This window comes from Seriola aureovittata, chromosome 22 (assembly GCF_021018895.1).
Source record: "Seriola aureovittata isolate HTS-2021-v1 ecotype China chromosome 22, ASM2101889v1, whole genome shotgun sequence".
Lineage (NCBI taxonomy): Eukaryota > Metazoa > Chordata > Actinopteri > Carangiformes > Carangidae > Seriola > Seriola aureovittata.
The window spans coordinates 12,624,885-12,641,299 of NC_079385.1; the positions used below are offsets into that span (position 1 = coordinate 12,624,885).

At 41.6% G+C, this 16,415-nt stretch overlaps 1 protein-coding gene across 1 annotated transcript in view; it reads right to left on the bottom strand.

The window, feature by feature from the left end:
* plxna4 (plexin A4) overlaps positions 1–16,415 on the bottom strand; it is a 241,531-nt gene that overhangs the window by 18,477 nt on the left and 206,639 nt on the right. Inside the window, exons 22-27 of the mRNA XM_056367398.1 lie at positions 15,321–15,589; positions 9,972–10,038; positions 8,728–8,874; positions 7,364–7,523; positions 3,638–3,741; positions 347–446 (exon numbers count right to left, since the gene is read on the bottom strand). Coding sequence (XP_056223373.1) covers positions 347–446; positions 3,638–3,741; positions 7,364–7,523; positions 8,728–8,874; positions 9,972–10,038; positions 15,321–15,589 — 847 coding nt within the window. The remainder of the gene's footprint in view (positions 1–346; positions 447–3,637; positions 3,742–7,363; positions 7,524–8,727; positions 8,875–9,971; positions 10,039–15,320; positions 15,590–16,415) is intronic.

The following is a 16,415-nucleotide window of genomic DNA, read 5'->3' on the forward strand; positions in this document are numbered from 1 at the left end:
TGATTTTTAAGTGTATCTTTTAAATGTATTTTTGAATCATTTTGCTTCAGGTTTGCATGACGTGGCACCTGGATGACAGAAGCCACACCAGCGGTGAGGCAAATACAACTTAAATGAGAGGTCCAGTTTCATGTTGAAATGTTGTACTTCCTTCTTAATATTTATTTAATTAATAAATATGAAATAATAATAATAATAATATTTGACTATGTTTTGAGTACTTTGACAAATATACATGTTATCTTTATCAGTCTGCCTAGTCTTATGTTTGATGGGAAAGTGTCCCTCTGACTCAGATACAACTCAGATTCAACAGAAACTTGAATATAGAAACAAGTAGACTTACCATATTTACTTGCAGAGGTTCGAGACACAGTGGAATTGTTTACTGAATTATAGGCTGTAACTTGCTTGGGAACCAAGGCCATTACTGCATTATCAGGTACCTGAAAAACAGAAGCACATATGTTATGCAAATGATGTGTTCAAATGTTCAATCAAAGAACCAGAAAAGCCTTTTGCACAGATTTTGTTTTTTCATTTGTGCATATTTCTAATACAACCAATCAAAAAACCCATATATCATTGTTTTGGTGTCATGTTTATATTTCCCTCCATCTATTATATTTTGATGTTGGTAGGCAATACTTTAGAACATAGAATATCTTATTACCCTTATGTGCTCTATTCAGCCCACACATGCATATTATGACTGACAGGGGGAGGGAGCGTTTAGCAAAGCAGCATACAGGCCTCAGTGAGAGGGGACATCCCACAGTCTCTGTTCAATAATATCTTTCCTCTAGGGTTGTGTGTGTGTGTGTGTGTGTGTGTGTGTGTGTGTGTGTGTGTGTGTGTGTGTGTGTGTGTGTGTGTGTGTGTGTGTGTGTATGTGTGTGTGTGAAGGTGTGAAAAATCAAGCAGAGTATGTGTCTGTGTTGGTCTATGTGTAAATAAATGTGTGTAAGTGAATGAATGAGTCAATTCTGCACCTCCTTCCCTAGTCAGCCAGACAGGATTCAATTAACACAACTGGGATGGAGTCTGTCCCAGCTGTGCACCCCCCCCCCCCCCGCACACTCACTCTCGCACGCACGCACGCACGCACGCACGCACGCACGCACGCTCGCTCGCACGCACGCACGCACGCACGCACGCACGCACGCACGCACGCACACACACACACACACACACACACACACACACACACACACACACACACACACACACACACACACACACACACACACACACAGCCTACCCCTATTCTGCATAATCTGGCTGCCCGTGCTGCAGGGGAAGGGAGGGTTAATTGAAGTGATCTCTATCATAGTGTGGGTGGATGGGACAGGGAATAAGGACCAGGGGCCTTTTGTACGTTTATGTGTGGGTGTGAATGTGTGTGTGAGCCGGAGCCTTATTAAGATTGTATCATTATTTCACCCAGTCACTCAATCTGCTCCTTATGCATAATATGTTTATATCATTGTAAGCAGGAGGCCCAGAGGGAAGATCTTGTTATTCCTTTGTGGGGAGCCCCCTAACTCTCCAGCACCCTTAAGCATGTGCCCTGATCACTGCTCTTATATGTTGAATAGATATAAAACGAGCAACGCACAATGGAACATAATGAAATGAGAAAAGGAGGAGTGGCATTTGGGGAAATAACATTTGGAAGAGAGGATAAAGGCAGAAAGTGGAACACAGTTTCCTGAAAGAGAGGAGGAGGAGAGAAATGTCTCTCATTATGGGACACAAAGATCTGATATGGCAAATGCCACATTTTTGCTTTTTAGCTTGTAGCTACTATGTGATGTTTTCCTGAACAAGAAATCTAACTTTTCCCTCAGTTTGTAATGCAAAGGCAGACTGAGTGGGTGAGATTGGCTAGTGGCAGATCAAACCAGATTAGTTTAATAAAGGAAAGCACATGTCTCTATTCAGTGTCTGGTCGGCCATATTATTCTACTACTTATTATTCTGTACTTATTTTAATGAGACAAACAGTACTGAGATAACATGTCTGGAGGACATTCCTGGACCAAATATAGCAGCACAAGATCGTCAAGGAAATTATGCATAGATTTAACTCTTTTAAACTGAAACCACAACATTCAGTGAAATAAAGACATAAAAACCAGAGTGGAAATGCCAAGTGTGAAACTGCAGATGCCCTTGAATGAGGACTGAATGTGTTTTTGGTGTCCCCTCCCTTCCTCACTCTTTGCTTGGCCTCCTGACAAATTTTGAGTGGATGGGAGTGATTTTTTTTTTTTTGGTCTGTCAAAGATAAGGCGCCCTTATTACTGGGCCTGAAAAAATGAATTAACTTCTGTCTTCATTATCTTATCTCTGATTCGAATCAGTTCCCTAATCCATTCCACCAGCGCCTCGTACTCCAAGCCTGTTGACACTTGCTGCCACTGACATTTAATTTAGGCAACACGCACTTGCGCTTGGTGGGGACAGCGGCTGCTTGCTTAGCTACTGGACACCATGTTGACAAAGCAGGCATGTTTTATCAACCGGACTCATTGTGGTTAGCATGATGGACAGTCACTCCTCATGACGCACAAAACACCTTCCATAATGTGTTTGTCTGCCACTCTGCATGAAAGCATTTGTGTATTTAATGAGTGAGAAAGATTTTGTGCATTTGTTTCCATTTGACTACCTGTTAATAAATGTGTATATTCAGATCTTTCCTTGTACTATGAACTCTACAAACAGTATGTGTGCGAGCATATAATACCTCATGTGTCTCTATTGTACGTTTTGAACACTAATCCACTTAAGAAAGTAGATGACATTTGATGACACATTAGATTTTATCTCAAGCTCTCTCCACACATAAGGGACAAATTCCAGGTGTCGCTGTGTTGTCGGTCACTTCCCTGTCTCACTCTGCTTCATTCCCACCCATCTTGTGGTTTTGGTGTGTATATGGTGTTCCTGTCAGTCAAGGACTTGCACAACTACATGGCTAGAAAAGTCCTTTGACCAAATTGTCACTTACATAGTTTTGGAGTTTATGACAAAAATGTGGAGGTGAGCTGAGAGGGCATCAAAAACAGATACATATATAGTAAACAGAGGGACAATGGGTGGTAAAGTAGAGAGAGAGGTAGGAAAGTAAAACACCAAAGAAAAGTCCAACACTTATTATCAGGCCTTTGTGTTTAGTGTGAAAATGCTTTCTTAATGTGTGAGAGACACATTTCAGCGTTGTGTTTGTGTATATTTGCTGTGGAAATAGGATGAAAACAACCGTACCTTTCTTTAAATAAAGAACATGTGAATCTCTTCAAATAAAAGATGTAATCTATCAATTACAAGCTCCAGACAGACGTCTTTGAAGATAGCTATCTTTTTTATTATTATTTCTTTCTTTGTGAGATCTAAAACTTTACAAACCCTTTGGATTTCTAAAACTTCTAACTTTGAAATGTTATTAACATCTCCAACACATTTCTGTCAATGTTAATTCAAAGATTTCTTTTGAAACTTGCATACAATGGGTGCACAGCTCACAGACAAACACAAACCTAAAAGAAAACATACTTTAAAGTTTTGTTACAGTTATGAATCAGTTTAATGCAGGTTGTCCACATTTAAAAACATACAGTAACAGCCGTACCTGATAATGAGCCAACATGTTCAGTCTCTTCCAGTCACCTTCAATCTTAGTGGTGACATCCTCGTCCTGCAGGATCATGCGCTGTCCTCTACCCTGGCGCCACTCTGGAGAAAAAAATAAAAACAAATCAAAATGGTCAGTATGGTACACTCCATATATCCATCCATATCCTTATTTGTTTGATCCGTTTTTGCCCTTTTTCTGTGCATCTGTCAGATCTCAAAACCTTGCCATCTTTGGGGTCCTGACATGCTTTTGGGATAGAATTGATAGATTTCGGTGGTTGTGCTACAGTTGGGTTTTCACTTTTAGGAGACGGTTGTGTTTTTCAGTTTATTAGCCACAACAACAAGAATTAAGATGGATAAACAGTTCTAAAATCTCAAGAGTATGTTTGCAGTGGCAATTAATACATTTAAGTTATAATGTAAAATAAATAGTGTTGTGTTAGATTGTGTGTTGGCTTAGATAAAAACATGAACAATATTAACAACATAGAAAAAAAAAAGCAGAAGAAAGCGTCACTCTTTTCTAATCAGTGTGCCTTTTTAGAAAACGAGTTGCCACTATCTCCATCTTCATCTATTGAACTTTTTCTTTGCTTTCTTCAGAACAATCATTTCATATTGGAAAAGAGATGTAGAACCAAAAGAGCAATCGCACACATGAGAGACAGTAACAAGAGGCCAGTTAAATTAATCACCCACTTTACTTTTTTTTTTTTTTTTTTTTTTTTTAGAATGAAGCTCCCCCCTCTTTGCTCCTTTCAATCTCTTTCACTGATGCGATCGATGGGTGCGATTACAGCTGTATGCTCAGGGCTCGTCCACTTCCTTTTCCATCAGCAGCACAGGCCCTTATGCTGTGCTCTCTGAAGACACCACAGGTCTCTGCTCTCCTCTTGTCAAAGCCCTTTCCACTGCTCTAAGACCCCTGTCAAGGTGCTCTTATTGTTATTGCTGGGAGCTTTGGTAAAAGCAGACCAGACTCAGAGCCACCCCAACACTAAATGAAGAAACTAGTGAGCTGCAAATATGAAACAACATCTATACTCAAAGACTGCAGATCACCTAATTTTCATACTTTTCAACAAGCAACTTCCACTGCACATGACAGTGTCTTTCATTTAAACAAGAGGACGGCATTTACATGACCTTACAACCAAATTACATCTACACTACATATACACCAGGCTTCCAACATCGGCACAAAACAAACCGAAGGCTTTGATATAAACATCTCACAATACCCTAGCAACATTATCATAAGTGAAAGAGGAAAGCCATCTCAAAAACAAACAAGCACATGATTCCTCCTTTCTTTTTGTAGACATCATGTGCTGTATGAATACGTTATTGTCTCGGCGCTCCTTGCTGTGTTTCCCACTTGTGTCGGCCACTGTCATCTCCTATCCTGATCACAAACAGGAAAACAAAGCAGCAATCACTGTGGTGTATGATGAGGCCTGTCTTTGGAGGATCGACCAGAATTGTGTTAGCATCTGAAAAATCTGCAGGAAATAAAGATCCTCCTGTTGTTTTTGTCTATACAGTACATCTTCCCATAAAGATGCAAATGAGCCCCCGTCTCCAGTTAAGGCTCAGTAAACAGATGAAGAAATGAAGAGAAAAAGGAATAAATAAAAGAATAAACTTGGTGTGAAACCAGAGCAAACTGAGATTAATCTGATTCCCAAATCCAGTGGTCTCTACTCAGTAGGAAGACAACAGCAACACATCAGTTTGTGTGTGTGTGTGTGTGTGTGTGTGTGGACTTGCTTTGTGGACTCAAACACAGCTAAGGAGATAAGGGCTTTGGGGAATGTATGGAAGCTCATGGTGAAGAGAAAGGCTGAAGGTGACTGTTGTATTCCACAGAGATACATGACACACATTTGCTACTGGCGTCACGCACACACAGTGACACAAAGACACAAAGACACAGACACAGGGCCTGGTTTCTTTGTTCTCAGGCCCTATCTCCTCTGGTGCCCTGTGGAGGACTGTGAATTGCAGCAGAGGGGAATTAAAAACAATACCTGGGATAACAACACTCCTGGCCAATCCGTCTCAGGACAGGCCTGCCACAATCCCATTATCCTTATCAGCCATTGCTATCAGTCCGTGTATATGTGTTTGTATGTGTGAGGGTGTGTGTCAGAAATCATAAGAGCCGCTGGTATCACCTGTGTACGTAGAGCTCCTCTCTTCAAATTAAAAAGTGTGTCAAACTAACAAAACAATAAATCAACATAAACACCACAAGACCAAGAAATAATAATAAAAAAAACTACATGTGTGAAAGGATATGTCAAACATGCTCTCAGTCTGCTCATGGACTCATGATTAAGAAAGGACATTCCTCTAATCTGTGCAGAAACATACTGTAAATATAGCACTGAAAAACAACATTTAATTTCACGCACATGTTTTCTTCTGAGCTTGCATTTACTCATTCTCTCTTTCATACTCACAATCACAAACATACAGAGCGAGTGACCAGCTACTTCTGACAATTTTTCCTTTTGTAATAAAACAATAATAGAACAACACGTCCTGCCCAAAGGGGGGCCATGAAACAATTTTATCCAGGAGTGTCGTCAAAAGGCTAAACCAATCTCTTCACTTAGCTATCACAGTCAGATTCCCTACGGTACGCACTCAGCCCATCTTAGATCTGGGGTTGGTTATAAATATGCTATTCCGAACACACAACAGGGGCTTGGAAAATCCATCTGGCAATATTAAACCATAAAAAGCACAGTGCACGGTGAAGAGACAGCCTGTAGGTATTGGCAGACAAACAATCATGGATAACACTGTTATGCGCGCGCACACACACACACACAAACACACAGACACACAGACCCACCAAAACCCTTGATCACTAGATATCTTGCAGAGAAGGTATATCACTGTACATTAAAGTAATTTGCAAATATATTAGACTCATGTTGAAATATAATTATATAACCCAGGGAAAATAACTACATACTGTAGCTGCCAATAGATGTCATCAGTGGCAACAAGGGCCTGTATTCATATAGAGAGCCAAATCAAGTCCTTCCTACACATACTATCTTACTCAGAAAGAAAGAAAGAAAAAGAAAAAGAAAGAAAGATAGAAAGAAAGAGAGAGAGAGAAAGAAAGAAAAAGGATTTGGTAGGGAAGACATCACTGAGCGTCTCAATTGATTAGCTGATCAATCATCTGACTCAGACACCAGTCAACAAGAGAGTCGATCGATGGGAAGTTTGGGGAGGGGAGAGACCGGACTCAAACATCTGAGCCAACAGAGCCAGGAAGTCAACTCTCTCGAGGTTGAAAAGAAAGCTACCTCTCTATATCTAAGAGGACTTGTACTTTTTAAGAAGGGCTGGGTGGGGTGGGGAAGCCTTTGGAAAAATCAATGGGTGTCTGAGTTCAGTCTGTTTTTCTCAAGGCACATGGGTAGGAAACACTGAATGGATAGAAATGTTTTGACAAGCTGTACAATATATATACAAGAGTAAAACCTCTCATGAACTACAACCCTGAAAAGTGGAATTATAAATGTCCTATTATCAGCTGTAAAATATATGAAGAAGGGCAAAACTCAAGCAGTCATTTCATTTGTCTTACTCTGCATCGTAAACAAAATGTTCCAGTAAGTTGAATCCCAAAGATGACTGTTTGCCTCCTTTTTAAACATTATTATTCAATATACAACAAGACAAAAACTCATACCCAGGTCCATGTCAGAGGCCTTTAGGCGGTGTGAGTGTGGGACGTTCTTGTAGATGGCATCCAGGATCTTCTCCTTCACCTGGCTGATGGTGTCACAGTTCAAAACTTTAACCTGGATCTCTGGGCTCTTCTCATTCTCCGGATGGATGCAGTTCACCACCTGTAGCAGAAATATGCACAAGGCTGCCACTGTGAGGTGAAACTAGCTGCAAGGTGTGTGTTCACTTTTGTTATTTTTAAAGACGGCTTCTTTCTGGTCATCTATAGGTAAGATTTCTTGCAATATTTGCTGTAACTGTAACAGAAAAGAAAAGTTACATCTTTGGACATTTTCCAGGTTGATCAGAGGATAACACGTTCTATATATAAAATGCGTGCTGGTTGAGGTTTGTGTGTTTTATATTAATAAGGTTGATTGCACTGTAGCTTGGTACTCAGTGGAACTGCAGTGGTTTTCTGCTTGCCAAAGGGTCTGAGAATTGCAGCAAAAGAAAAGATCGTTCACCAGGGAAACTTCTATCTGAATTGATTAGCAGTAAACAAGCTCATTATAATATTATTATCATATTCATCAGTTCTGTCAGTATTGCCTTCTGGTGTTGGTGGAAATACCTGAATTACAAGGTGGGCACAAATACACATATTATAAATGAGAGGATAAATGCTTAATCTTTTATGCATGCACTATCCCATATAAATATACATATACGTACATATATATATATATGCAAATCAAGCTTTCATTTTAATATTCTAAGTGTATTAACATGTCCACCTTGTGGGAAATGTGATAGTGAATGGAGTTTTGGAGATTCTGTTGCAAAAGGCTAAACCTGAAGCAAATTTCTAGGATGTTTTTCCCCATCACAGTTCACCATGGACATTTGACAGAGTATGCAAATCAGCGCTCTCAGGATGTAGACTACAAATGGATGTGACACATGAAAAGAAAGACGGAACGACTAAACAGCATCTGAGTTTCCCCTGCTGAAACTAACACATCACAGCGGAGAGAGGACAACAACAGACAGACTCTGGGAATAAATGAGAGGTTCCAGAAGGACAGACTTTTATCGTCTCTCTGCTTGTGCAGACATATACACATGCATAATCTCTTTCCTTCCTCCTCATCCCGGAGCCCTGCTCTTTTCTTTGACAGCTCCAGTCTCAACAGGAAGTGAAGTCGCCACTCCTGTGCCCCTTGCATGTCAGGCGTAACAGCGACAACTTTATGTCCCGTTGCACATCTCATGACCGACAACCCATAACCACCCTTTTTCTCTCCTCTTGTCCCTGAAAGCATATTAAGTGTCCCCCTTTTAGCCCTTTTAGCCCAAGGACCCCTGGGCAGGTGAACCCCTTACCAGCGTCTTGTAGTCAATCTGTTGTCTGATGAGCTTGTCCTCACTGAGCGAGTAGCGTGCCTCTCCTGTGATGGAGTCAATGGGGCCTTTCTCCATCTGCTGCTTGATGGCACAGAAGAGGGAGAAGAGAGGCTCGCCTGCACACTCCTGAAAAGAGATTTGAAGAGAGAGGAACAGACAAAAAGTTTGGAGGGAGTGAGAAAACTTTGAAGCCATTTCTGCAGTCAACTCGCTAACAGCATAGTTTAATAATGTCTGAGAAAATATCTATCTAGAATGTTGTAGTTGCTTTATCAAATGTTTTTTTCCAAACTGCTTCGCCTCCAAAGTTGCTGAGCAAGACTTATCTAACACTATGTCCCAAACTCTATCGTTCCCCTAAATTAAAGAAAATTGTACCACCTATGGATACATAAACTTTGCTGAAATGAAGCAGAGTTTGGGAAAGGTTTGACGGATAAACTGTGAAAAATGCCATAAAAGCCACCCCCGTCTTCCTGCCCTAAAAACACTGCTGTTTATCAAACTGAAAAGATTGGCCTTCTGTCATTTTTTATTCTCCTTCCAGCTGCAGTGAAGGGATGGGTCGACGGATAGAGGAGAAAAACAGGATGACGCTGAAATTTTCTCGACTCAAGGCTAGAGAGGAGTGGTGGTTTTACTTTTGGTGAATATTGGTGTCCTATGAAGTAAAAAGTACTTCTTCTATGGCACACTGGCATGTTAGCATAGATCCTGGTTATAATATAATGATTGATTCTCAAACAGATGATAAACCTTTAGGAACAATTAAGGAAGGATGACTTGTTTTTAATCAAGACTAGCAGTTGCAAAAATACTTTTTGAATGTTGTGGAAGTAACATTTTTTGATTGGAAGCCCAGAACATGAATCGATTATATGCCCTGTAGTCTAGTTAGGTTCATTAATGTTTACCAAACATACAGGTCTGCTATGATGCAAAGTCTGCATTACTACAATTAAGAAAACCTTCAGGGCATAAAAAATGCATGTACAATGAATGGATTTCCGACATGCTCAATTACTCTTGTATCCACTCAGTTTTAAGAAATTTAAGTAAAAAACATCACCATTAACTATCAGTGACGCCAGCAGTGAGATGACAGTGATTTCACCATGAGATCTACACTGAAATAATGCACGTGACTGAGGCTAAAACTAAAAAACTTTTTCCCCCAGAAGTTTAAAATCTTCAGGATAGTTAAAAAACATTTATGGAGTTACCTTCAGAAACTTGTAGAGGAGGAACGTAAACCAGTTGGTCAGCATTTTCTCTGCTACAGACTCAGTCCTGCAAACAGACAGACGCAAAGCATATAATGAACATATGATCCCCCACACTCTTATTACCATCACAAATATTCGACACCATCATCAAACATTCTGCTAAAATTGGTGACCGCTGCTAATGAATAGGCTTTCGTTACACAAACATAATTGCAAAGACATGAATCGAGAGAGCCTTTGCACATGCTATATGATGGCCTTTCAGACAATCTTTCAGCTGGCTTTTATGCTCAGGCACGCCAAGGGCAGCTTGCCTATGGTGGCGGGGATTTTAATATGAGGCAAAGCAATTAAAAGCCCTTATTTGATCCCCGTGGATTGATGTTGTTAGGGGCTGGAGCGGCTCTGTAATAACACTGGCCTCATTATCAAGCGCTCCCTAGCCTATTCACTGGACTAACACTCGATCCGTGCACAATAGAAAGTGAATGAATACATCTCCCTCTCTTTCTCCGCCTGGCATCCATGCTTCACTGGTGTGGCAAAATGGTGTGTGTCTGCGTTTGTGTGTGTGTCAGTCTGTGTGTATGTGTTGACCCGGGCCAACAGTGTGAATGATCCCGTGTGAATGACTAATATGCATACATAATAACAACAGCGGTGGTGGCGAGGGGGAAAGGGAGGAGAGGCGAGGATCGGATATCCTTTGACAGCAACCTTCTTGGCCAGCAGCAGGGGTGTGTGGGTAATCTGTCAGAACACCTCAAACACACACACCCCCGCACACCCCTCCCTCTGCTTTCAATGAGCAACTACCATAGGCATCAATATTTCAGGATTAGTGTCCGTTGTGCCTGTGTCTGTGCGCGCGCACGCGTGCACATAGGTTTTGTCCCGAGTGTTTTCGGCTGCCACCTGCAGCCCTCCCACCCCTTAGTATTCAGCCTCTTTAAGGGGCTGCACACTGAGGCGTGAGGGAGGGGGGCTCGATGTCTGCTCTGCCAGTAGGCTGGCCTGGCACCCCCTGCCAACACTGGCACAACACCTGGGGGGGATTAACTTCCTGCCTCACACTGTGCCCGCACTTTTATTTTGCCGCCCCTCTCGCCCCTCCTCCATCCACAGATCCAAGGGTCAACAAGGTCACTTTTCATCTTTTCTTTCAAGTGTCCTTGCTGTCTTCCTCCCTCCCTCTGGCTGCCCCATCCTGGATCTTGTAATCATACACACTTCCAAATTCTCTCCATTTCCACAAATGTAGCCTATCAAAGGGATAAAAGGAGCATGGAGAAAGCGGGTGGTATACGGGGAAGGAAGGAGGGATCAATGAAAAAGGAAAATGAAAAAAGAACAAGAAGAAATGGTTGACTGAGTCTAGCCTTCCCTTTTTTCTTCTTCAACTTCCTTTTCCTTACTCGCTTCCAATAGATAGTGCTTTTGTGTGTGTTTGTGTAACTGGACAAGTGTGAGGCTATTTTAAGGCTAGCATGCAAAAGCACAAATTAATCCCACTGTGTATGTGTTCAGAAATTAATATCTCTGCTGACTAGTGTTTATTGTGTGCGTGTGTGTGTGTGTGTGTGTGTGTGTGTACTCCTGGCAGTGGGTGCCAGCCCTGCAGTAATAAGAAGTCTTGGCACAGGCCAGTCTATTGGGAACAAGGATAAAAATAGCGATGTGATCGAGCTTTATGATCTAACATGAGCGTTTGGTATTACAACTTCCAAACTATCTTCTTCCAAACCTCTCCTCAGCTGCTATTCAAAACACAAATCAGCCTAAGTTTGGGTTAATGCAATGAAATGTTCTGTGACGTGTTGGCATGGTCAGGCTTGCCTACTTGGCAGCCAGTCAGAGGGGCAGTGGGCATTGAGATGATCTAGAGCAGAGGGAACCTGGCAGTGCTTATTTTCACATGATTGCTGAGGTAGGGTTGAAGGGAATCCGTGTTTCATCACACATGTTTTTGTGCATCTGTATGAAATGGGCACGTAAGACTTTCTGGAAAACTGATGTGATGTGAACATAAAATCTGAATCAAGAAAGCCACAACAAAATTCTATGTAATCCTGCTCTTCTCCCCATCTAATCAAATCAAACTGCCTTTCTTTCCTTTGCTGATATTTATTTGGTTTCAAATGATCCCTCGCTGCATCAGAATAATAAGGCAGCAACTCATTTTCTATTATTTGCAGTTAATTTGCAGATTAATGGTAAGAAGTGACAAATTCAAACGACAATTTCCCACAAAAGAACCAATCATAAATTGCTTATTTTGTCTAACGGACAATTTCACACATTTAAAAAGCTGGAACCAGAGAATGTTTAGCTGTTTTGTCTGACAGATGACTCAGACAGTTTATCAATCATCAAAATTCTTTTGCCATTATTTCATCAATTGACAACATACTGTCTTTAATAAGAGGCCCTTTAATTGTGTCTTTGAGATCAATCATAAATATCAAGTTATTTTCTCAAACATAAAACCAGAGTGGTTAGAGGGAAAAAAAAGTCACTTAAGGTTCTTTTTTTGCAAAAAGCAGCGATGGAAGTTGTTTCAATCAAACATCCAGCTGGGCCTGAGAATCTCACCTGGTTTCAGTCACATGTTAAAGCTTGAAGTCAGAAATAATTTCCATTTCCCTGTCTGGCTCCTGATGACAGAGTGTCACAGTGACGGCTAGCTGCTGACACCGACAGTTATTCCATCTATTGCTCTCACACAAACAAACACAAATCTTTTAACAGTGATTATCCTCATAGTTAAAGGAGGAGACGTTTAGCTCTGTGTGATGATTGTGTGTCCGTGCTGGAGCCAAAGCAAGGTTGTGATCAACACGAGAACATATTGTGCTTTCATCTCTTGACCGATATCAAAACTGTTATTTTGACGCATCGACTACAGCCAAACAAAATTTAAGGCACTGGAAAGGCTGCTTTAACTCTGCATGATGGGCAGGCGGCATGGTGGTGAGGGGAGGGAGAGAGAGATGGAGAAATGGAGGGATGAGAGGAGTTAAAGGAGGAGAATGCAGCGAGGAATGTGACAGATGGTTGCGGAAGGCTCTCGTTAGTTAGCTTGCCTGGTGGTAGTGCTTCAGCACAGGTTGAGATGGGACAGATGGAAGGATGTGTGTTTGTGTGTGGAGAGAGAGGAAACAGACACACACATGTCCACACACATACACAGATTTCTTGGAAGAGGAGGCAGTGGGTAGCCAGAGGCACCCTGCTCATGCACTTTAAGCATTGATTTGGCAATCAAGAAAACAGAGGATGGGGAAGAGGAGGGTAGGAAGAGCCTGGAATATAGATTGAGAGAGAGAGTAGAAGAGAGAAAGCGATAAAGATAGCGGCAGCGTGACACAAGTGGCAGAAGCAACAGAACTGAGAGCAAACAGAGGATGAGAGCAGTGGAGGGGAAACACATAAAATGAGCAAACATTGTGAAAGAAAGAAAGAGAGAAGAGAAAGACAGAATTAAAGAGAGAGAGGGAGGGGTGCTATCTTTCCTAGACCAGATTAGGCTTCATCTTCACAGCCTTGTTTCTGTGTATCTGGGCTATTTTCAGCTGCTATCCAAGGACACGCCAGTCAGCCCACACTATGGGGTGGCGTAGCTCGCTCCCACTGCCTTATCACATCTGAAATGCATGCTGGGATGCTGAAAGACTAATAAGCACATCCGAGGAGGAAGAATGAGATGAAGACAGTCTGATATGTGCCCATCACAACCGTGTGTATGACAAATGGGCAATCAAACTGGGCATGCATTGGTTGTAAACATGTGCTCCGCCTCGAGTGCTGGCTGACTGAGATGGCGTTTTCCCCAGGTTTTCCCTCTCTCTCTCCCTTGATGACAAGCAAGAGGCAGAAGAAGAGAAGGAATGTGGAAAAAGAATGTGATAGAAGACGATGTGTTGTATTTGGACTGTGTTTAAAAGAACAGTTGTTGGTCAGTCCCCTGCAGCAGTTCAACTGTTTCCTTGAAAATCTCATCCTAAATTCACAATCAAATCAAAGTGTGACATGAGATAAGCCAACGATATCTGTGTGTAGCACTTACAAGGCTCTGGTGACATGTATGATCAGTGATCAAAGAGCTGATCTCACTACCAGCCTCCATGCCCCAGTAGTCAGCTTTCCTCACTGGGTGACACAGCTTTGAGTGTCTCCACTGTCCTTGACTACCTCTCCCTGTCTCTGCTGAATGCGCCATCTCTTATGTTGTATCTACTGCCAGGATCAGCGGTTACTCCATTGTTTAGTGGCTGCACCATGCTCAGTGAGCTCTGGCTGCAATTAATCATGCCTCCTGCCTGGACAGCATTAATCTCTCTGCATCACCAAGTAGAGTCTAAACAGGTTTTCATGAGGTGAATATGTGCACTGTCTTCTGGACGGTATGATGAACAGCCTTCATTTCAGTCCTCTCTGCATATGCTTGTCCTGTTTATGTGTGTCTCTTCACTGGCAGAGATGTTTTTGGTTTTTTTTTTTTGTTTTTAGCCGGAGGGAGAATCAGAATTTTAATCGAAATGAGACGGACAAATTAATTTGAAACATGCCTCTCAAATCATCGGGGGTTTTCAAGACTTGACTGACAACCCTCAAACAAAACAACATACAATGCAATGTGCTTACATGTATAGACATGCATGCACCCAACAGCTGCAAGGAAGCCGGTTCATTCAAGTAACCATAATCATCACATTTACCAAACACCGTGGGCAGGAAGCATAATCACATACAGTGCTGTGTTCAAGTGCATGCCATTAAAGCTTTGACTACAAATCCAAGGGAGGATTGTGATTGTGCCAGAGTGCGAGCTTTTCACAGTTTCACTCTCTCCCTTTTTTTCATAAATGAGTATTTTTTTCCTCTTGAGCTATTTGAAATTGGATTCCCTGCTAATTAATCATAATTATTTTGCTAATGATGTGCATGGCAATGCACTCTGGTGTCTCTGAGACAGAGCCAGCAATTCAAGGTCACGCGAGTTAATCCAAACATGTCACAGATAGGGAACACTGAGTAGCATATCCAGTCCTTGATAGTAAAGGGTTTACATAAGCAGTACAAACCTTTTATATCTATCCCACGCCAAGCACAATACATCCCTTATTTTAGAGAAGTTGAATGTGTGGAAGCTGGTCGGTGTTTCAACATTTAGTGTAGGAGCTCTGACTTTATATTAGAAAGATTAACAAAAAAGGAAGATGGCTTAGACAGCACCTTTTTGGTCCAGAATATGCAGCAAAGCAACTACATCAAAAACTGTCACTACCAGCTACTTGTAAGACAGTAACAGCAGTAAAGTTAACCTTTCTTGTGTCTGTTTCCTACCTGCGGAGCAGCAGTTTGGGGTGGTTCTTGCTCTCAAGGTTGCGGTCTATGAGGTCAGACAGGAGGTGCTTTAGGACATCAGTGGCATACTCCAACTTGCTCTGCAGCACTGTCATTATAAGTGAGGCCACGTTGCCCCGGTCCCTCATGGAGAAACCACGCTGGGCCTCCAGAGTGCGAATAAAACACAGCAGGAAGACCTTGTTGTTAATGAGCTGGCCGAAGAGCTTCAGTCCCTTTTCTACTTGCTCTTGGCGGTAGCCAGGCACCTATGAGGAAACAGAAGAAATGTTCACTTGACTGGAACACATTAAAAATAACAAAAAAGGGAAAAAGTACAGATTCTATGTCACGCAAAATCTTTAGAATTAATGACATAGGTCTATATGCCATTCATGGCAATGACATGTAAACCTAATTAGTCATAGGTTCATTTGAATGTAATATTAGCTATCTGCCTACCTAGTTGATCAAATGGTTTATTTATGACAGTAATTACAGTAACATCAGGATACCTGTAAAAACAGGTTTAAATTACTATATACTCATAATAAATATTATTTTCAGATCAAGTTTATAAAGCAGTAAGAAACAGAAAGATAGAAAGAAAAAGGAAGAATCTGTGCAGACGAGGAGTTTAACAACATCCAGCCTTTGTTACGTTTAGTGTGAAGGTTGAGAGTAAAGACAGGAAAACACTAAGCCTCTGGAGGGAATGTTTATTACTTTGATGGTGCTGTGTTCCACACTAATGCAAGTTGAAAGGGAGTGCAGTGATGTGAATTCCCCTCGTCTGAGCCCAGATTGTCCCTGCACCATTTATACTAGTCACTTGCCGCACATGCTTGTCCTATTTTTTTTTCATATATAGCACCTATGGAGATTATGTTTCGTGTTTTTTTTTTAATCTGTCAAGAGCACTCGTGCTAAGACAGCATCTCTTTGCGCCCAATGCAGCTGTCAACCAGCATATGTTCTGTCTTTTTACCTTTCCTGGAGGAGCCCCTTGTAATCTGCCGGGAGCTATTGTTAAGTTGCAAGTCTAATTTCATACCACTTGACAAGATGTGTACAGCGTTTGTGTTTGCACGTGTG